Source organism: Gasterosteus aculeatus, chromosome 8, assembly GCF_964276395.1.
Source record: "Gasterosteus aculeatus chromosome 8, fGasAcu3.hap1.1, whole genome shotgun sequence".
In the NCBI taxonomy this organism is placed as follows: domain Eukaryota; kingdom Metazoa; phylum Chordata; class Actinopteri; order Perciformes; family Gasterosteidae; genus Gasterosteus; species Gasterosteus aculeatus.
The window spans coordinates 11,277,620-11,299,290 of NC_135695.1; the positions used below are offsets into that span (position 1 = coordinate 11,277,620).

Genomic DNA, 21,671 nt, shown 5'->3' on the forward strand with positions numbered 1-21,671 from the left:
ATAGCTGCTATTGAGACCTTCTGGAAGCTGCAGCCGACACAGAAGCCCCTTTGTCTACCGCGGACATTCTGGGCTGAACATGCTCAGCACATACAAAGTTTGGCACATCGACGTGTCTGTGGGGAGTCTGCACAATTATCCGCAGGACAATCCAACGCGATTCGTTGCGCATACGAAGCTATTACTCGAAATCTCTACCTATGTAACAAGAGCTTTGTGTGGCTTGGTCTGGCTGATCCGGCTCTGGCTGTATTCCACGGACATTGACGCTTGTGCAGATCTGTTGGTGAAAATAAGTCATTCACCCCCACAGATGAATTGTGGCATATTGTCGATAAACCCCAGACAGGGATGATTGTCTTAAATATCTGTAAATAAATAGGCAGGAGTCAAGGTTAGGGTTATAGATAGGAAGAAAGTTTCAATTCTTAAAATCTGCTTCATCGTGATTGTGCGTCACAGCCGGCGAAATATCCTTCTTCCACCCAGTTCAACGCAGACAGACGTGGTTGCTTTTAGAGACCGGAAGGCTCAGCATTTGTCAGGCACCCTGCTCCGCCCTGTCCTTGTATCTAATTGATCTCCTCGCCTGCGCTCCCAGGGTGAAGCTGAGCGTTGGAGGGAACCAGTTAATGGGGCTTAAAGAGGCTCTGGATTGTTGTATTGGAACCACGGGACAACACATCACCTTCCCCACATCACCGCCCTGATTGGACCAGAACCCGGGAGTCTGCAGCCAAAGAGATGAGCTGAATAAACTCACATCTTTTACCTAAATCAAACGCTGTTATTTTGAAGGGGTTGCTGATTATACTGTCCCTGCGGTGACTGCAATTGTTTACATTAAAAAAAAAAAAAATTTACAAAAAAAAACCCCACACACACTGTTGGTCACACAATGAATGGTCACTTTTGGCCGTTCTGACAAGAACGGATGAGCCCTGCTTTCAATGGCCTCCAATAATCTTTCAGCTACTTTACGGGTTCCAACATATTCTGCCAAATCACAGGTGAGCAGGAACATTTTGCATTCTTCACCATATTGAAGATCATTAAGTCTGTAAAAATAATTTCTTACACATATTGTTTTATCTTTTTAAAAGTTATTAGTTAAATCAACACTGGCTTCCATTATTTAAACAGTTTTTTGCATGTGTGTGTAAACATGATGCAAAAAACATTGATATTTCTTTGAACTTGTCAATGTGACAAAGGAACAATGCCTGAAGTTTTAGGTTTTGCCTTCGCCTCACTGATCCCATTATATATGATTTCTCAACTTCAGCGTAAGCTTCTGCTCGCTGTGCTCAAAGGAATAATACCTTTATGTAAATAGTTTTTGGTTTCATGCTGATATAAACAAAAACAATGATTGTACTCACATATCACACAACTTTGTGTCTTGATTTAAAAACAGATTTTTCGATACAAATATATTTTATGTAAAAGTGTTAAGGTTTACAATAAATGAAAGGTTTTGTCCCGAGCAAATTTATTTTCTTATGTGTGCAGTGATTGGTGTGTATGAGGGCCAAGGGGGGATCGGAACACAGGTGATGGGCTGGGTTTTTATAATTTGCATGACTGGTTGCCAATTATTTCCACAATTAAGTAGCCTTTTTTTTTTAAAATCAGGTCAGCTCCATTCAAGGGTTGTATAGATCCGAAAATCATGGTTCCTAATAATTAACTGAAAGGGAGCAGGTGGGCTGCACATTAGCCTTCATTGCATTCAGTCTTCCTGTCACCTACGGCCCACCTGCCGGGGTTTTTGGTTTGACCCGTGCTGGCGCATCAGCAAATTGTCAAGAGGTGAACGAGTGCAGGGTGGATTTCATAAAGTGTCCGCGGTCATGCATACGCAGCTGGTCCCCTCTCAACACTCTTAAGGGCCCGAGCGCCTGTCGTCATCCCTTCCTGTTGAGCGCAGTCAGCCAGCTTACTATAATCTCTCCTAAAAGACACTTAGAGGAGCTGAAAAAAACCACGGCTTAGTGTGGTTGTCCCTGAGGAAAAGGGTGACTAGGAGACAATCATTACGCTACAGAGCAAAGGAGACCAGGTGGCAGTAAAAGTTCAATTTAGGGTCAGCAAATCAGCTGAGCTACAACTTAAACCAACTGGCTTCAACATTAACTGGAGCTTACCTCCTTGGTTAAAAACCAGTCAATCCTGTTGAGAGATACAAACGTAGACATTGCAGAAAATCACTATTGTTTCTGCTCACTCAACATTTTATAAAGTAGGCTGCAGGCAAAACTTGATTTAAATGATTTATTAATTAAGAAATGTTACAAATGTGATAATTTCTTGTTCCAACATTCCTCCCAGAATAATCTGCCAATGCCTGACACTTTAAACACACACACAAAAAGGACCTTCAGTAAACTGCATCTCTACATACATCAATTAGTTAATCACAATAACAAAAGTCTGGCTAGCAGAAGCATGGTTGTGCGCGTGTGGTGTGTGCACAAAAACTATACGAAATCTGGCACTGATTCATTGACTTTAAGCTGTCTGCTACTACTTGTATTTCATCAGTAAATCAGCAGTGTATAAAAAAAATATAAAAAAGGCCATCATTTAAGATTCAAAAAGCAATCCAGCTTGTTTAAAATGACAAAATGCCATGAGGTGTTTATCAACTTGCACTTTGAGTAAGGCTTCAAACCACTGACCTTTAAATATGTGAGCAGAATTACATTTCCATGACAGAAATATACTTAAATAAAACCTTTAACTTAGTTAAGTTAATAGTCACCACTTCATACAGCCACAATCCAAGTGACCAATAACTGCTAGCTATGTGAAAACTGTTGAGCTCGGAGAGAAAAGAAAAGCACTAAATGTGTATTAAATGTTAGTATATGACAAAAAGGAGGAAGAAACAAAATATATACAGAACGAAAAACATTGTATGCAACTTGCAAAAGGCGTCATGTTGTTTTGGACAACAATCCTCCCCAATACCCCCAATATAAGCCAGTCTTCACTGAAGACCCCCCACATATCTCACACACACACACACACACACACAGTCACACACACACAGTCACACACACACACACACACACACACACACAGTCAGTCAGTCACACAGAGAGAGAACATCACGAAAGACGATTACGTCACTAAGCCTGTTAGTTTGCAAAAAGGTGAAGCGCGCCCCCGCCCCCTTCCCCCCATTCAGTCGGAGAGTGGAGACGGCGCCTTGGTGCAGTCGTTCCACTCGTCCGCCTCGGGGCTGTACACCTCCATCGTGTTGAGGAACTCGTTCCCGTCGAAGCCGCCCACAGCGTAGATGGTTTCTCCCAGCATGGCCACACCGGCATTGCTGCGGGACGATGTCATGCTACCCAGCATCCTCCACTCGTTGCGGGCTGGGTCGTAGACCTCCACGCAGCGGAGCGCGTGGGAGCCATCGAAGCCGCCAACGACAAACAGTTTGCCTTGACAGATTGAGAGAAATATTAGACGTGTATTCCCATGACACAATGTAATAAAAAGCACTTAGGTCACACCGAAGGGGCTGCCAGCTGATTGCATTATTCACGTCCCCAATCGCTGCCGTGGGCTTACCCGCATGGACGGCGACGGCGGCCCCCCTGCGCGCCACATTCATGGGGGCTATCAGGGTCCAGGTGTTGTTCTCGGGGTTGTAGCGTTCCACGGTGTTCAGGCAGTTCCACGACTCCGCCCCTCCGATCACGTACATGAAGCCATCCAATTCACACACTGCTGCCTGGTGCCTCCCTGAAAAAAACAACATGTCAATGTCAATGACAGACATTTGTATGGATGCTGGAAAAAGCAACAACAAGAACAAAGAAAGAAAAAAAGAGGTTCAATCAGGTTACAGGGATCAGATGGAAGGTTTTGACACGTACTGATGTTAAGGGAGGCGCAGTTGGACCAGGTTTTCATCACAGGGTCAAAAGCATCACAGTTCTTCAAGCCCTTCTGCCCACAGGGGTCCGATCCTCCAACAACGTAAAGTTTGTTGTTCAGCGAGCAGACTCCTTTAGACAGAGAGGACAGCAATGAACCAACTATGCAAAGCAGCCGGAAATCAGCAACAGAGGCTGCTGCAGGCGTTCTCCTGTAAACGTCCCTAAATCCAAATATTGCTTTATGGATCCCCGCAAGACTGACTCACCTGCATTGCAGCGGTTTGTCCTCAGCTCTGGCACCTGAGCCCATTCATCAGCATGTGGATCGTACGTCTCCCCACAGCTCAGCTCGTCAGAATGTCCATTTGACCCGCCGATCACATACAGCTGACCCTGGGAGGTGTGAAGGTGCTAGTCATTAGGTGAAAATATATAAATAAAACATGCTAACTGCCTTGTATGCTTGAAAGTACGACATTAAGTCAACAGAGTTTAGAAACCCAGCCATTGGGACAGGCTGCAGGGAAGTATTTGCACAAGACAATTGAAACTTGTTTAAACATAAGTGGCATGATATTCAAAATGTCACTTCCTGGTAAAGTCAATAAATCTTAAGATTATAATGAAGAGTAGTCTGTACCATGAGCACAGCCATCTGAAATCGAGCCCTTGGAGTCCGCATGGGAGCGATGAAGGTCCAGCGGTCCTCTTTGGGGTCGTAACACTCCACAGTCCTCAGACACTCCTCTCTGTTGTAGCCCCCTGCAGTGACATCGACGTGCACCGAGGTTAGCCTTTAGCTCTGTGGTCAGACTTTGTATTTGCATAGTTCCACTTTACGCTAAAAGAGAACCATGTATTCCAAGCTGCAAATTCATTTATTACAATTGTATACAGTCCCACTCAATTTTGGACACACTTTCTCATTGAATTGAATTAGAAAATGTGTTCAAACTTTTGACTGGTAAAACGCCAACTACACCAACCTTCCAACCATGTTTTGCGCTAACCTGCTGCGATGAGTCTTCCGTTCAGGGCCACGGCGCCCAGGCCGGAGCGAGCGTAATGCATGGGGGAGAGCGGCTGCTCCTCCAGCTCCTCGGGCTGGGCCTCGAAGCTGAGGCTCTTCATCAGGCAGGGGGTGGAAGAGGGAGAGGTCTGGGGGCTGCTCCGACCGTGCAAGAAGATCACACACAACACACCATCCAGCACAGCCAGACACAGGTGGGTGTGGTCTAGAAGTGAGATCGGAGATTGTTTGAGCCGGTGGAAAACTAAAGTCTTGATGATGCAGATGAAGCTCGGCTGTGCAGGTGCAACATCCTTCAGTTTGAAGCCATCAGACTTTATTTGTGCAGCTTCAATGGGACTTGTGCCTAGAATATTGAACCGGCTGTACTGCAACCAATCACATGTATGCATACACTTACTTGTGGTCTTCTCAGAGGCTATGTACTTCCACTCTCTCCTGCCGGGCTGTTTCGGGGCATTTGCTGCTTGGTTGGAGGGTGACAGGCTTCCTGAGGAGCTGCAGCTCATCTGTCTCTGGGTGCTCTCCCGTACGGGTTTCTTCTGCAAGAGCACAGCGCAGCTACAGAAGCCAAGCTTGCACCACAGGTCCACTAGTGGCCACAACACCAGGTAATCATACCCCAAAAGCTACGCTTCGATCCGGCGACTCTAATGTAGACATTTGCATTGAGTAGGTATTCCCACACCTTCTGAAGCCAACAACACTGCAAACAACGGTCTCAGACCATGCTACCACCAGAGAACGGCACAGTTGAGGCACAAATCAAAACGGAGGGCAGAAAAGCTGAAAGCCATTAACGCCCACCCCCACCATGGCGATTAGCTTAAAAAAAAAAAAAAAAAAAAAAAAAAAGGGGTTTGTTTTAATATATGCCCAACAGCAAAGCCAGGCAGGCGTCATAGCCCATGTCTTGCTCATGTTCTGACATTAGTCTTTACATTGTTGCTGAGCTGTCATATCAAATGAGCCGTATCTACTTGTTGCCAGGCACAGGCAGTGTAGTGTCTGCATGGCCAGGCACAAGCTGAGCATTAAAGCTACACACTGCCAAGCAATATGTAGACTTCATTACATTGAAGCTCGGCACAAGCTGTTGAGTACCTGCACAAACTGAAGGTGGTCATCCTCGCCACCTAACAGCTCACTGTGCCCATCAATCACCAGCCCTCCATCCACCAGCTTATGGTCAGGTGAGTAGTACAGCGTTTGCACCTGAAAGACAAACAGGAAACAACACACCCATGTGGCTGTCTCCATGGCAACACACTGAGAACCCCAGCATAATGGGGAGAGTAGGGAGGGAAGGAGGGAGGGAGGGAGGACGAGGAAGAGGGAGGCCGAGCTGTGAAGAGGAAGAGGGGAATGAGACGACGGTGTGGCTCTCCAGTCGCTGGGACAGAAAGCTTTCTCTAACTGCCACTGCACAGAGTGGGTTATGTGGTGGAGCTCAAGAAGTTATCCGACAGTGGCTTTCCTTAATTACCATCTAAAAAAAAGAGGGAGCTGGTGAAGAATGAAAGGCGGCATCTGGAAAGATCTTCAGTAAGAATGAAGAAAAAAAGAAAGAGGGAATGTCTTTCCACTTCTGCTGCTTCGAAAAGGGTCCGCTTAGTTGAACACGCTGGTCATTGGGACGGCAGCCACATCCAACGAAAACGATCGGCATTGTAGCATCCATTCGGCTAACCCAAACATCCCCCATTAATAAATTAAATTAAAAAAAAAATAATGAGCAAACCATACGTGTCCCGTTGGCGCCACACAAAAAAAAAAGCAATCTAGTGGCGGTATTTCACTACCAAAAGGCCTAAATCGAGTTGTTCTTGAATATTCCGATGGGCAAGTAGGCCCGTGTGAGAATATATTGTCGTGTGCATTAAAGGGGCGTTCAACTAGACGTTTCTAATGTTTTCCGTTAGTGAGCAATGTATCCTGGTACACAGAAACGGGATGTACATGTGTGGCGTGGACAGATGGGAGCACAGGGTTGCTTGGCTGCAAAGAGAGGCTGCGCAGAGGCAGTAGTGCTCCTCTCCTCCCTCGCTTTTCTCTGACTCATTACCCTGGTGGCTCTGTCCTGGCTCTTCAGTCTGGTCCCCTGCTGCTGCTAATAAACCTACAGGAGAGATAAATCAACGGGGAGGAGCGTCTGTTAGTGCTGGAGCAACAAACACCAACCTGTTCAGATAGTAAAGTGGCAGTGAGACAGCAGAATCAAGGGTCACACCTTTGAGAACCTGTGTTTTTGTGTGTTTCAGGAGGAGAATAGCACTGTAATACGCAGATGGGGTTGAATGTAAACCGACCAACCACATACCCAAAAGGAGAACAGTGGAAACAAAAAAACAGAGCAGACAGCGGCTCTTTTCGGGCTCACCTCTAACTTGTTGTATGGTTCAGGGGTACAGAGATTCTTACTGCAAAAACCTCAACAAATCAGAGGAAAAAAAGAACAATCCTGACATAGCAAGCACGACAGTGGCATGCCATTTCTAGTTCAGCTCCCTCAGTGACTTCTTAAGGTCAAAAAACAGGAGTCAGAGGGAGGGGAAGGGACAGGGTAGGAAAGACGAAAAGTCCACTTAGACGCACGCCCTGGTACTGACCTCCTCCATCAGTCGTTCCAGTTGGTCTCCGTGCTCCCAAAGGCTGCGCTGCACCCAGTTGAGCACCTTGGAGTAGAGCTTGCCATTGCTGGGCAGGGACAGGTTGTCTTCTAGCATTACTTCTAACTGGAAACACGAGAACGAGACAGGAGTTTGAGTCTCTCACAGACACACACCGTAGTAGTACTAGTAGTAGTAAGGTGACCCCCTTCACTCAAAGTTATAAACTGCAAGTGGGTACATGATACACATTGCCTGTGCAAACTTGAAAATATAAAATGTAATTTCCCCAAAAATATTTTGTAGACTTGGCTGGCGTTTCTAAATTCATAGAAGTGACTCAAATAGGACAGCAGCAATTAGATACTTGGCAAAATCACTACCAGTCATACTTTCTCTCAGAATGATCAATAGATGCCATGTTCGTGCTTCACATTAGGAGAATAGGAACATTAGGCTGCATTTACATCCCATCCTACTTGGCTACGGTTCTCTGCTGGATGTGCCACTTATACATGTGCCCATTTATGCTAAGTGGAGGCACCTCGATTATCCTCTCGTGCTCCCTCGTGACTGGGTCGTACAGATCTGGATCGCCAGTTACATGATTCCCTGCAGTGTGACGTCATGGTTAAGTTGATTCCTTCCAACGCACTACCCAAATTAGAATGAATGACAGGGCTGCCATATTTGACCCTTTACCTTATTTGGAGCAAGCAAAGCCACACCCATAAGATCTTTATCTACCAACTCAGGCTGCAACACCCCACATATTTTTACACAACAAAAAAGAAATCTGATGTAAAAGTGTCAAAATGTAATACGTGTCAATAAAGAGCTCCTATAGCCAAAGAGCTTATTTTGTTAGTGTGAGAGTATTAGCATTCACTAGCCATGGTTTTATATTTAAATCGATACAGTATTTCTTTGTCAAATTAATATTTTCTGATCTTAATTTGACAACAGCTATCAATTAACCTATTATTTCAGCAATAGTTCCAGGGTATTTGTATTCCAAAACAACTTGCTTCGATTCTCCCCGACCAAAGAGCCAAATCCACAAGTACGGAGTGCGCTGAAAACCGCCTACGCATCGCCTTACTACATTCGTTTTAAAGCCCCAGTCTAAATACATCGTCAGCTGGCTTTAGCGGCAGGTAAATCTATTTGAGGGGCACCTCCATAGAATAAGTATCGTTGATCTCAGAACGGTTAATCCAGTGGGTGTTATTCAGCTCAAAGCGGACCCGGGTAGACCACGATCAACCGGTGAGGCTGCGTGGCTTTATGATCAGATCATCATCTATGATTTACTAGGACCACTTATAAAAGGTCAACATTTTTACTGGTTCTAAAAATATATACTTTTAGAATTGAAGTACCTTGAGACGGGGAAGTTTGAGGAAGTTCTCCTGTTCAGACACTTCCAATAGATGGTCCTGGATGAAGGCGTCCACCTTGGCCAAAACTCTGGCATCTCCCATAGAGCTGGCAAAGTTACGAAAAGAGATGGCGTTCTGGGAATCCATTTTAGACAGCAGGTAGTCGCCACAAATCTGGGGGGTGTAAAATGATTGAGTTATTTTAAACTTTAAATAGTAATGCACAACCAAAATCGCAGCATTGGAGGAGTAGATGTTTCTAACTAGCATACCTGTTTGACTCGCTCCATCTTGAACCTTTTGGCTGCAGAGTAAACTTCCTTGACCAGTTCTTTGTCCGCCTTTAGCCTGCGTTATACACAGAAGACAAAGAATAGTCAATCATTGTCGTTTTTCTTTTGTTTGGCTGTAAGAAGATCAAAGGTGAAAAGCCAAAAACGCTACTAACTGGGCAGTATAGGCGTAGTTGAGCAAGACCTCCACAGCCTCTGGGTCCAGGTCCTCAAAGGTGACATGTGAGACTCCATGGGGCTCAACGTCACTGTTGAAGATCTCAAACAGGTAGGGGCTGCAGCAAGCCAGCACCGCACGATGAGCCATCAGCTCGTGGCCACACACCTGGACAAATGAAGAGGAACAAGAAGTCAATTACGTCTAGGACTTTGTTGAAGCTACCACCAAACACATGCAAACTCACCCCCCCCCCCCGGATTTATTTTTCCAAAAAGTGAGCCAATGTAGAATAATCTATCATACAAAGGCTAGGTGCACTTAAAAAAAAAGAAAAAAAAAATGTTTTGTAACATGCTTTTTTAACATGCAGACGGTCTCTCATGGATGTTTGGAGAAAGTGGAAACGGTGTGTTTGGATTCCACATACCTGCAGTCTAACATCGCAGAACTGACCACTCTTTCTCAGCGCGTTCATTTTAGCCACAGTGGAATCCAGGAAACTCTCATCCTCAAAGATCAAATACCCGTTTGGAATCATCTTAGTGAATTTTGATGGTGTGCCTGCAGAGAAAAAGGTAAAAATACACATATATATATATTTGGCATGTAACACAATATCACCCACCATGTGTCTGCCCTCTGTCCAACATTGTAATTGATGGCTTTATTAATTGATGGCCAAAGGGGGGATTAGGATTAGATGCCTTTTAAAAATTGCATTGTGTATCATAGTGTTCTGTGCATTAGTTATGACCTTACCGAATAGAGAATAATGCAAATCCAGGGAGGCCCTACTGCTGCAAGTAGAACCGAATGTAGGCAACAGGCAAATCAGACTGAGATCACAGTGGAACTCAAGACGTCTTCACCCGAGGACAGGGACGGGAGGTCGTTAGAAGAAATGCCAGTTGACTAGACGGGCGTGAGCAGAAGGGAGAGGGGGGGCAGCCGCACGGACAAACTATCAGGCTTGAAGCGACTGTAATCAAGTCCTTGGGATCCCGTTGGCTATAGAGTTGTACTTATTCTGTGTTTTTCATACATTATAACCTAGAAGAAAAATGAGAAAATGAAAAACATTAGTGTCTATATTTTTTAAAGTTGAGAGGGCCTTTTCTGGCACGAGTCAGTTGCACGTGGTAAATCTTGGCAACTGGCCCACTGACCCACCTTCCACATCCAATAGAGACCATCTGTCCCACACATCTCCATCAAGATATTTAATGCAAATATTTAAGTTTGGATTATTCTGCCGTAAAGCCAATGGTAGCCCAAACTGAGCAAACAAAAAAGACAGAAATCACAAAGTAAACTGCCGTAACTCAATGCTGAACCAGCTCCCCAGTACGCCATCTGCAGTCCAAAGCTCAATAACAAAATAGCACTGCGGTCACAAATGTTTTATCACTTTACCAAATGAGGAGAGGGGTCTGAATAGATCACCGCAGCTGCCCAAAGTCTGAAATTGTATCCAGATTCCATGTGTCAATGCTTTTTAGTAGCCCAGATCTTAGAGGGTTGCATTTACACGGGCACGCCGTTCAAACTCATTTTTAAAAGCGGCGATTTACTGCTGTGCATGTAATGTCCTTGTGACTTTAGATGCTGTCAATGGACACATTTGGCAGCCTCATGAGTCATTCTGCAATTGCCATTATTTTTCCAGTGAAATCCTCTGATTAGTTTGCAGAACTTTTAACATAGTACATGTCAATGATGAATGTGCAAAGCCCTGTAACAGCAGAGCTCTAGTCCTGAAAGAAGCATGCACATAGCAAAAACATCCATTTAAATTATTTTGCCTTTCCCACAGCCGTCTAAACAGTATAATTTAAGACGAAGACGTAAACCATGGGGAAAAATTACTGCCTACATCAACCCTTTATTTAAAAACACCCACAAAGCACTGTACATTACATGCATGTATTGAGGCTGATCCAAACACCTCCATTGGCTCAAGTGTTCATTCAAAAGAACCGCAAAGAAAATATTTAGATCAGATTACTTAGGCCCAACTGTGTTTTTCTTTATTCCTTTCCCACCACAAGACAAAGAGTCAAGGTGACAATAGGGACAAAATGTACAAAAAGGGGAAGAATTTTTTTCAAAAGAAAGGAACTGAAACTAGTGTTCCTCTTGTGATGGGATCACACCAGCCCCCCCCCCGACCAGACATTGGAATCAGCCTTCCTTTTAGTCTCAACTGCACATGGCTGTGACTCAAAGACAGATGGACACATAATATCTCAAAGTACTCAGACCTGGAAGTACCGACTAGATTTATAATGGCAACTTCATTGCATTTGTCTGCCGCTTCTAAAATCGATGTACAACGTTGAAAACGCCACCCGCCGTCAGGGCTGCAAATGAATTGTCATTCTCTGATGAAACGCTGTGCAATATTTCTCAGTCGCCGTCAAACAAGTTCCATTTGAGCGTAATCCAAATGACATCCTGTGCTTACTACTGAGTAAAGGCTCTAACACGATGCCAGAATATAGTTTTACTCTTTTGTACTGCACAGAAAGCTATATTTCATGGACACTGACCCAGTTGATTAGTTATGTAATATCTGGCAGAAGGCTTCTTGTGAAGGCTCAAAAGCTCAACTCCTCCACACATTTGGGTCCCCCATGCTCACATGTTGCATTGCTCCACCGCACACAAGTCTCTGGGTTCATTTAATGCAGAGACGCCACCCTAATCACAGATGATTGAATAAAAATCTTCTGTAGGCCAATAGAACGATTTTATGCGTTATTCTCTTAACTAGTAAATGGCATTTTAGGAATTGGCTACATTAAAGCGGGTATGTAAATAATTTGCACGCGGTCCATGTAATAAATTGATCTTTTTGTCACAAGATTGTGTCTACAAACTAGACAGAATGAGGAAATGACCGTGCAAAAACCAGGTCAGCATCCACGTATGAAATGTAAATAGACAAAAAAGCAAGGCAGATTTGGCGGGCGGTAAATATGAATATTTAGGGGGTCTACGGCACAGAACAAAAAGGATCCAAACCATTAGTTTGTTCACAACTTTGTCACAGAGGGTTAATGCACTACAAATATATTTTTCGCTATCATTTTACCATCTGATTAGTGAAGGCGTGACACTCAGCTTTCAATGCCTGTTAAGACACCCATCCAGTGGTGAAGAGAGGCATCGCCGGATATTTTACCCAGTTTGCTGTGGAAATTTACAGCCTAAATTTAACACATGTTGACATGGGAATCTATTGACAATAAACACGGAGGATGCAGGCTGTTGGCTGTGTGTTGTGTTAGCAAACCGAGGAACTAGAATATGTGTTTTCACCCTCGTTATAAAACCCCTACAGTACAGTATTCTTTGTAAAATAAACCACGTGGTGGCGATCTTCAGAACCAGATTAAAAGCACACTGGGTCAAATACTACCCGGACATAAGGCATCCTACCTCCGGGAGACGATAAAGCCTAAAGCACTTCAGGGAATCTAAAACGTTTGGCAATTTCCTTTTACAAGACCATTAATCCCGTGCAGAACGAGTGGCGCATCAACGGCGTGCGGAGACTGGTCCCATCACATTAAATCTGCCCCAATACGGCCCTAAAGGGAGGGTGCGTAAAGGACAGGATGTACCCACGCTACGTACCCACCCAGACACCCCCAGATGCGAACATGTAGATGAATCATACTACTATCCACCCAGCGTGTCGTGTTCGTCCCTTCGCCACTAAAAACACTGTAGCTCGCACCGCCGTCTCCCCCGGTGGAGCACTGAACAGGGGCCACGTCTGTTCATCCCGCGACCAGTAACTGGGTCAAAAAAAAAACGACCCCCCGCACCCACTTCCCCCAAGAGCGTGATTACCTCGACTCTTACACGGATTCATACAGCAGTAATGCTCAAGCCTTCAAGCCGCGGGGAAACGCCGACCCCAGCCGCCCGGTTGAAAGCGGAGCCCCGAGGCGCGGCGATGGGGAGACTTGGCAGGCTCGCGGGCTAGCGCGTGTTAGCTTCCCGCGCTAGCTAGCGTCACGCGACCCGCTGCTGGGATGCGAAGCCACGAGACGAGCCCGCTGCCTCCGTGAAACCGGCCCGAGGCGGATCTATTCGGCCGCTTTGTCCTCGAAAACGTCGGAAATCGGCGCCGCAATCAACGTAAGAGGACAATATCTGTCAAATAGATGGAGACGGAGCTCCGGAAATATGACATATTGTTCGCGCCAGTAACGCTCGCGGCAAAAGCCATTTTCAGTAGCTTCCACCCAGCCGGAGTAAAGAGCAGCGCAAAGTAAATATCCACGTCTATGGTAGGCTTTGTTTTTAATTCACATCAACTGTAAAAAAAAATGGCATATTTAATGGGTTCATGATAAAAGACACGTTGGCGTTACTTTGTCAAAGGCGTTTAGCGACAGCCTTTCCTCTATGACTGAAGCAAAATCATCTTACCTGAGGCGTTTGACAGCAAACGATATTAGACATATTTAATGCGAATTCAGAGTTGGTTGGTTCGGCTTAAAGCAAAGACGCGACACGACGACACGCACGGCTCTTTGGTCTAGTGGTAGATTGCTGGTCCCTTCTCCGTGGAAGACGCACGTCCACACTCGGTTTAACCTCGGCTCGCTGTGACAGGATGGCCGACTGCTGACGGTAAGGCGCGCTCCCGCACCAACCAGTCACGTGTGACGTCACAAGGGTCGACGGTCCTACACGCCCACGCGTACTAAAATGATGCAATCCCGGTAGCGGTGCCGGAGCAGCTCACGGAGCTAATATTTGGTTAAAAAAAATCATCAAGTTATGTATGTCGCCAGTAAATGTTATTCTAGGCTACAGTTCATTATGCTTTTGTGATACATTAATTTAAACCACAGCAATGCACCATATTTTATTATCTAGTTTTTGTGTGTAAAATGTTCAGCAATAGTTTGTAACCATAGCTGATGGATAAATAAACATTTAAGTGAGCTATTAAACAGCGAGCCCTTAGTAAGCACTTGTACGCAAGTAAGCGTACACTTGTAAGCAAGTGTACGCTTGCTGAGTTAATCTGGCTAATTCAGGGCAAGCATCGCTCCTTAGTCTTTTGCTCGACACGTCACCTCGAGGACGAAGGGCCCATTCACCTGGCCTGACCAAATAGAGTTTAGCACCACCTCAGTGCATCAGTAATTAGATTAGAGGATGAGAATCGCTTCAATGCCAATGTGTCAGCCAGCGTTCTGCATGGGGAATGTGTGTGCACACACACATCTATTTGTCTGCATGCAAAGTTGTTGTGGAAAGCCTGGCAGCGAATGTAACTAGCAGACTGCAGCAATAGAACATCTAGCCGTATCATTAAAAGCACGTATCATTAAAAAGCACGATGACCATTGTGTGGAAAACCCCTAGCGGTCCAGTCCATGCAGATTAGGTTCATCAATACAAATGTTCAAATAAAAGCTATTGTGCTGAAAATCCTAACTACAACATGTTGTGCTTCCATCCATGTGGGGGTGACATTTTGACAATGTGAATTAAGTTATTGCTTGCTCATGGGCAGGTTTCCAAAGATTGACACCTACTTCACCCCTTTTTACTTCTTTTTTTGAAGCTGTGTATATGTGTGCGTGGTTTGCAGAGGTAAAACTATCATGCAGACGGGCCAAGAAACCAATCAGCTTGAAGGTCATATCACTGTGAATGTTTGTATCAAATGACGCATCAGCATGCCACTTCAACGTGATCGCCAAACGTTAGACCGTAAAATTTCAAAACTGAAGCTGGAATAATATTGACTTGAAGTTATAGTGCAAACCTTTAAATCAGCACAGTTTCCTTCAACCTAACGTATCTTTCATTCAGAAATAATTTGAAGTTTTGTCTTTGCAAAAGCTCTTTTATCTTACTTCAGCATTCTGCAAAGGTGAATGAAGACCTCTGGCAAGCAGTCAGTCTGTCTCCCCGGCACAGGGTCCGGAAGCTTAGACAGGGAAGTGGTGATTATAGCTGATGGAGTGCAGCCAGCCGACAACAGACTGACTGTTTTATAAGCGGGTGTTTTTTAGGATTTGGATTGGGACCAAAAACTGGGCAAAAAAGCTTACCTTGCCAAATATGAAATATCATTCTGTACAACTAGCCCCCAGGTGTAGCTTTTATCTTCCTCCTCTGACCCAATCCCCAACAACAACAACGTGTTTTACTGTAAATACACTATTTGTTGCACAGCTGTTGAACATTTGAACGCCTTATGGTTAACATTTCTACTCCTAAATATTCACCGGCTCTGTTTTATGAGACATGTGTGGCAGTAAAATCAAGATATATCTCATGGAAGCTGTTCATCTTCTTGAAACATTTCAGCATTGCCGATGGGTTTTACTTCTGAAATATGATCAAGTATTGAATAACAACAACAAAAACTATGCGTGATGGCTTCGTCTGATTCTAACACGAAGGATACATCCCTCATTTTGCTGAGTGGTCTTGTGAGCTCTGCCCCCCTCCCACTGCTCATTCTTTCATTCTACAGAGACTTGTTCATTGAGGCTGCATAAATTTGTTCTGACAAGGACACTCAATATTTTAGGTATCTGTGCCCAGCAGTAACGCATGATTGCACTACCGTGTGGGCGGTGTTGATGTAGGCTCGAGGTTTAAGACTTGTGAAGAATTCTGAGTGACAATGCAGTGTTAAAGGGTCCACTTTGTCAAAACTCTACACACCAAAACAAAAACTTGCAAAAAATACAAAACATGTCAAATCTCTTCCAGCAAAGACACCATTAAAAACTGTAAACTCCTTTAAAGTTGTGCATCACAAAGGTACGCACAAATATTACGTAAACAGCTCTTCTCACATGTCAGCTGCACACTTATGTGTGAAGAATATAAATGTGGCACCGTAAAGTTTGTCTTAGGTCTAAATTAATTCAGTGTAGAGGAAAAATGATTTAAATTACCTGTATATTTATTAGTATATGGAATTAATTGACCGATGTAATGCATCTCATTCTCATCGGCGTTGATTAGTTTTACATTAGTATTCTCATTTTGTTATCGATATTATCGTAATAGCTTGGATTTGCATTCACGTATTATCATATTTTATCCTATTTGGCGATGGTAAAGATGGCATTGGGTGGCTTTGTTGTATCAGCAGCTTGCACAACACAGCTGTAGTCTTGTTAATATCTCCTCCTCGTGACCTCTCACTTCGGGTCACTAAAAACTGGAACAGCGCCATGTGAGTGTTGAGTTACATAGTCCTCTGATAAGGTACTGATAAACTGTGAAATTCATTAAGTTAACCTTCTCAGGGCGGACCAATGACATTGACTGAACAGAGGCAGTTGTTTTTCAGCGTGGCCAGCTTGTGGGTGACGACAAAGTCATGTCTTTTTAGTTTTGTGTCCTACTTTAAGGTCTGTGAGGTGTGATGAGACACACCTCGATGTCCCCAAGAAAGTCAACCTATAGTTATTATACACTGCCTAAACAGATGAGCAGTCAGTTACAGTTATATTATTAGTTATTTCTTACACCATCTGCTGTAACTGATGTTAAGTTGAGACGACAAATAGAGACGAACACGCCACAACCAAAGAATGTAAGGAAGTCAAAAGTAGAAGTCACATTTTACGAGATCTATTTTTAACTCAGCAAAACGTTCCTCACGTAGAGGGACGATGGGACAAACGTGGCTGTGCCAATGAAATATAAATCGGCATAACACATCTAGGCCTGGTTAACTTCTTTTGTTAACAAAACATGAAAAAATAGAATATATTTATATTTAAATATATACGCAAAATGGTACCCCAACCTGAAATCTATGGAACCAAAAGAGCAGCATGACTGGCCTGTACGCGTGGAAACCAATCACCTTCTTGGCACCTGCAGAGGAAACTGAGTGTGGAGGGGGGGGTCACGAGTGTGACTATGCAAAAGGACTCAGTGTAGTCAAACACCCCTCTGTAGAGTTTTCCCACATGGGCTCTCCTCTCGTCCTGACAGGAGAAAAAGGCACAAGTTTGTCACGAGACTCTGACTTTGTGAGTACTAAAAAACTCCCAGACTCTCTTTCTGTCAAAGCCTCCAGCTTCCTGCGTTCTATAACACTCACACAAGCAGGAAGTAGGTTAGTTCAGTGACAAAAATACAGTATCTATGTGTCTGTGTCTCATGTACACACAAAGGCAGATGTGTGATTTGTGTGTTTTGTTGGAATAAAAGGCTTGGTAAGCGGCACACTGAGCTACTATCTTGACTTATTGTTGCTTTAATCGCCCTGAAGTGTGATCTGATCTCAGTACAATACTCAATGTTAAGACAACCCATGATCACTCGTGCTGCTCATGCTGCTGAGTGTAAATGGCGCTGGCTTAAAAACATGCAAATCTGTGGACGCGCATGTGACAGTGTGTTTTGTCTCAGATAATTCCAATCATTATCTGCTCCTCTGCTTTTCTCTGGCTGTCTCATCTCTCTCTGTTCATCCTTCTGTTTGGACGATGATTCTTCCTTTCTTTTTTTTTGTTAATAATTGGTGAAATACTTCAACTTTTGAAACACAAAAAACATCGGTCATCCTTTCTACTCATTAAATAAGTCAATTTTAAAATGAGATGCTATCTTTTATTTTCTTGCCCATGTTTAAGATTATCTCAACTGAACCTCACACGTCTCCCACAGCGCTCGGAGAAATAACTTTCTTAATTATCCCTGACAAAAGAGCACCATGTTTCTATTCTGTATATGTACAGCTGATTCTTTTAGGCCGATGTGTTTCCTCCAGGACAAGTAGCTGGATAAAGAGGGGACATAAAAAAGAGGCAACACAACGGTTACCGTCTCAAGCTTAAAGCGCTAATCATCTCTTAACGTTCCCCCTCTATTGTTCACACGTTTCAAAGACATTTGTGTCCGTCGTGTGAATGTTAAACTCATTGCTTTAGTTAAGATAAAGCCATTAATTTCTGTTCTCTAACATTCCGACAATATAAAACAGTATGATCAGGGTTTTGCCCTTTATTTGCGGCTTTTTTATTCATGTCAAAAGCAGTAGACCTTCCTGTGATATGTGGAGTTGAACTCCATGCACTCCAGCCCTCTCAGGTTTTTCACGTTGCCCATTCCTCTGAGCACCCATGGAGACAGCTGGGGGGGGGGGTTGCTACTTAATTAGTCGGGTGCCAATGGCCAGCTCATCACACACACATTGTGTGCGTATCCCCAATGAGGAACATTAGACACGACACATATTTGTGTTATGATCGCCAACATTTTTGTTTTCGAGGCCACACACCTGTCAGTCTCTACTCTTATTAAAATGTCCTGAAAAACCTGTAAATGTAAACTAACAATAAACTAAGACACATGCATGGCCATCTAATAATTAGAGATGACACATTTAACAGGCTGTCAGATCATTTGGACCATTCGCACTGTATTGTTCAATTTTACCCTGTTCAGAAGGTCATTTGTCTCGAGTGTCAAAAACTGGGGCATCGTGCAGTATTGCTGCAATGGTATTTTTTTTTTTGTCTTGCTGAGGGCGGTTGACTCTAAAACAGGTGGACATGAAATGTGACCTGGATAACAATGAGGTTCAAACTTCAATAAGTGGAAAATGGGACACACGACTCCAACTCGAGTTGTGTAAACATCTGAACACACACATTGGCGGTTGGCTATCAGTGATTATCTGTTAAAGCTGTCTAACTTTTAACCAGCGTGCCTCCAGCGAGGAAACCTTGGATCACCTCAACCCTGGTCACATGAATCCAGTTTTGGCTGGAGGGATTGGTAAATAACACCAGTAGCGTCACAGTAGCAGTACTGGATTCCAGAAAGGCAGAAAAACCACCCCAGCAACAACGTTTTTGTTTGCACAGATTAATTGTAGAAAATACATCTCACTATCTCATCACACTCACAGAAATTGTAGCAAAGTCCTGTAGCGAAACAAACAATTTAGGGCTGTTCAATTCAATTCATGCCATTTACAGTCCAGTTTTGAGTTGTGGTGAAAACGTAATTGACTCTAGACTCTACCTTGACTAAAAGACTAAGAAATTGTAGTACTTAAATTGTACTTGCAAATAACAAATTGGCTTATTTGATGAAATCACACTTTCTTGTTTCTTGCTCTTCTGAGTTTGTATCCCTATGGTTGAATGCACTTATTGTAAGTCACTTTGGCTGACAGCGTCAGCTAAATGACATGTAATGGAATATAATTGTAATTGCAGAAGAATGTTGATGAAAAACACATACAGAATATGCTTGCAGCTCTGCACAGCTAAGTAGTGCAGGTAAATGTAGTATTATTAGGTAGTATTCTGAGAGACCTGAGCTAAAAGGTTATCTTAATGTTTCCTGTTTGAATTCAGCCACCCAAATATACAGAGAGCCACTATTCTTAGTCATATGACTGCTCTCTCTGCGCATTCAAGTAGAACCGAACGAGAACATGTGCTGGTCTTGTGGAAAGTTTGTAGGTCAGCTTGCATGCTGCTATGCCAGCTTCTGTTTCATTATTGTAGTCTGTGTTGTGTTTGTTATACAATTTGTGCATAATATTATACAATATTCAGTGTATAATTCATTATATGATTTACCATTTTTAGCTTTATGTTTAAACGCTGTACCTTTCAAACTACCTAAAGCACACAGTTGTATATATCTGATCTGGTGTTTTCTGATTATATGCTTGTTGTTATTAAAACAAATAAAAAAGAATTGTGTCTGGAACAAGTGAATATAAAAAGAGTTTTTGTTTTTACAAAGCAATCAGAAAGATGATGGCAGATGAATTGCAGCAGCCAGACAGCAACGCGAGGAGCCTGTGAAGATGTATTTTTCTGCTTTTTTGCAGATGCATTAATATTTCAGCTGCCTGAGATGGAGACGCTTCTTAAAAATAGTCACTCGATGTAGCTTGTTTCCCCGTGTATCTTGTATTCATCTCAATGTCACATTCCAGCATTGAGAGACAGTGTTGATATTTTGGACTTAATCTTGTGTTTTGGTCCAAAACAATAGGTCACATACTCACAATACTTTCTTTCGCCTTCCCTAGGACACACAATCAGTTGGAAGTACCATGTTTTACGAAGGACGCCATCATTTCCTTGTGGATGCGAGGAATGAATAGTATTAGTTTTATTCCACAACACACAGACATCATACTTCGGAAGAGAAAAATCAAGATACCAACTTTTTGCATCGGCTGAGCTAAAAATGAACATTTGTTTCTTTTCAAAGAGCAACAACTCTGCTGAAGGACAATATGATGTGGTCACATGCTAACGAGAGAAAGAGTACACAAGAGAGAAAGTACACATTGCAGAACACTTCCTGACCTTGCTTAACACAAGCCACGTCAAAGAAAAATAAATATTGATGTGACTTTTTTGTTTTCATTGGATTCATTGATGTAATTTCTTTCTTCCATATTGGGTTCTCCTGACACACTGATACGCGTCTGTTCAACTGTAAAAATCCTTTTTAAACACACAGCAGCAGTTTATTCCACTGTTATGCAAGTTAAACATTCACAAGTCGCGTGTGGAAGTGGAACTCACAGAAACGTGTCTATTTTCTGACTGATGCTTCCTTGTCGGAGGCCTCATGTTTCTCTACATACAAACCCATAAATGTGTGTGGATACACAGCGTGCCTGATGCACACAACGCAAACTTAAAATCCAATTTGATTATTTTAGAAGTTCCGTGGATCAGGGAGGTCAGGGGAATGTTTTGAGAAAATGTCTCTATGTGAATAGATGATACTGCAAATGTTTATGTCTACTTCTTGCTTTTTATCGTGTGTTTTCGAATGAGAGGGAGGTGCCTACATGCAGGTGCATGGGTTTATGTAAAGGGGCAGAAAGATAGAAAGCGACCAGACTGAGAAAGACAGACACAGTGTATTTACTGCAAAATACAGGCATTGAACTCCCAGATCCTGCCTTTCGTTTCTGTGAGCTATTACTTTATCTCTTCAACTTAAATCTTCTCTCACTCCAGCTTTCATCCATCTCACCATCCTTTTACAATTTCAGAATTTATGCCACAGCCCATTTATGTTATTGCAGTTAGACAGTTTTTGCCTCATTTCCCACAGTTCTTTTGTCCTTTGATTAACTCTCTTTACACACAAGTGCAAGATGGAAAACAGGAAGTAAGGATTGGCCCATATAGGCAGTCTCCACAGTGTGGACTCTCTTATTGCCCTGATAGAAACAGTACTATGACTGGCCCAAATTTCTCCACGCAGACTTAAACATCACAGCATGGAACATTAACAGTGTCATGTC

The 21,671-nt window shown here is 43.4% G+C and overlaps 2 protein-coding genes across 5 annotated transcripts in view; one reads left to right on the forward strand and one right to left on the reverse strand.

Moving 5' to 3' along the window:
• Positions 1–21,314, forward strand: part of swt1 (SWT1 RNA endoribonuclease homolog) — a 35,449-nt gene extending 14,135 nt beyond the window's left edge. For 2 of the 4 annotated variants that reach the window (XM_040185369.2, XM_040185371.2), the window contains exon 19: positions 602–1,491. In XM_040185369.2, the coding sequence (XP_040041303.2) occupies positions 602–710 (109 nt within the window). In that variant the 3' untranslated portion in view covers positions 711–1,491. Of the gene's footprint in view, positions 1–601; positions 1,492–20,432 lie in introns of those variants that run through there. The other 2 variants (XM_078108168.1, XM_078108169.1) reach the window with 2 other exon arrangements.
• On the reverse strand, positions 2,261–14,048 carry ivns1abpa (influenza virus NS1A binding protein a). Its single transcript, XM_040185373.2, has 15 exons — positions 13,811–14,048; positions 10,127–10,417; positions 9,795–9,928; positions 9,363–9,532; positions 9,187–9,262; positions 8,915–9,088; positions 7,533–7,658; positions 6,028–6,138; positions 5,324–5,465; positions 4,904–5,128; positions 4,534–4,655; positions 4,160–4,286; positions 3,891–4,022; positions 3,583–3,756; positions 2,261–3,452 (listed from the first exon to the last, which is right to left on the reverse strand). Exons 3-15 carry the CDS (start codon positions 9,903–9,905, stop codon positions 3,190–3,192), a joined length of 1,953 nt encoding a protein of 650 aa, XP_040041307.2. The 5' UTR covers positions 9,906–9,928; positions 10,127–10,417; positions 13,811–14,048; the 3' UTR covers positions 2,261–3,189.
• Positions 21,315–21,671: the final 357 nt, after the last annotated feature.

Coding starts and splice junctions, on each gene's coding strand:
- ivns1abpa (XM_040185373.2), bottom strand. CDS start 9,905: ATGATTCCAAACGGGTATTTGATCTTTGAGGATGAGAGTTTCCTGGAT. Junction 3,757..3,890: donor CTGCGCCTCCCTTAACATCA/GTACGTGTCAAA, acceptor TGTTTTTTTCAG/GGAGGCACCAGGCAGCAGTG. Junction 3,453..3,582: donor CGCCGTCGCCGTCCATGCGG/GTAAGCCCACGG, acceptor CAATCTGTCAAG/GCAAACTGTTTGTCGTTGGC.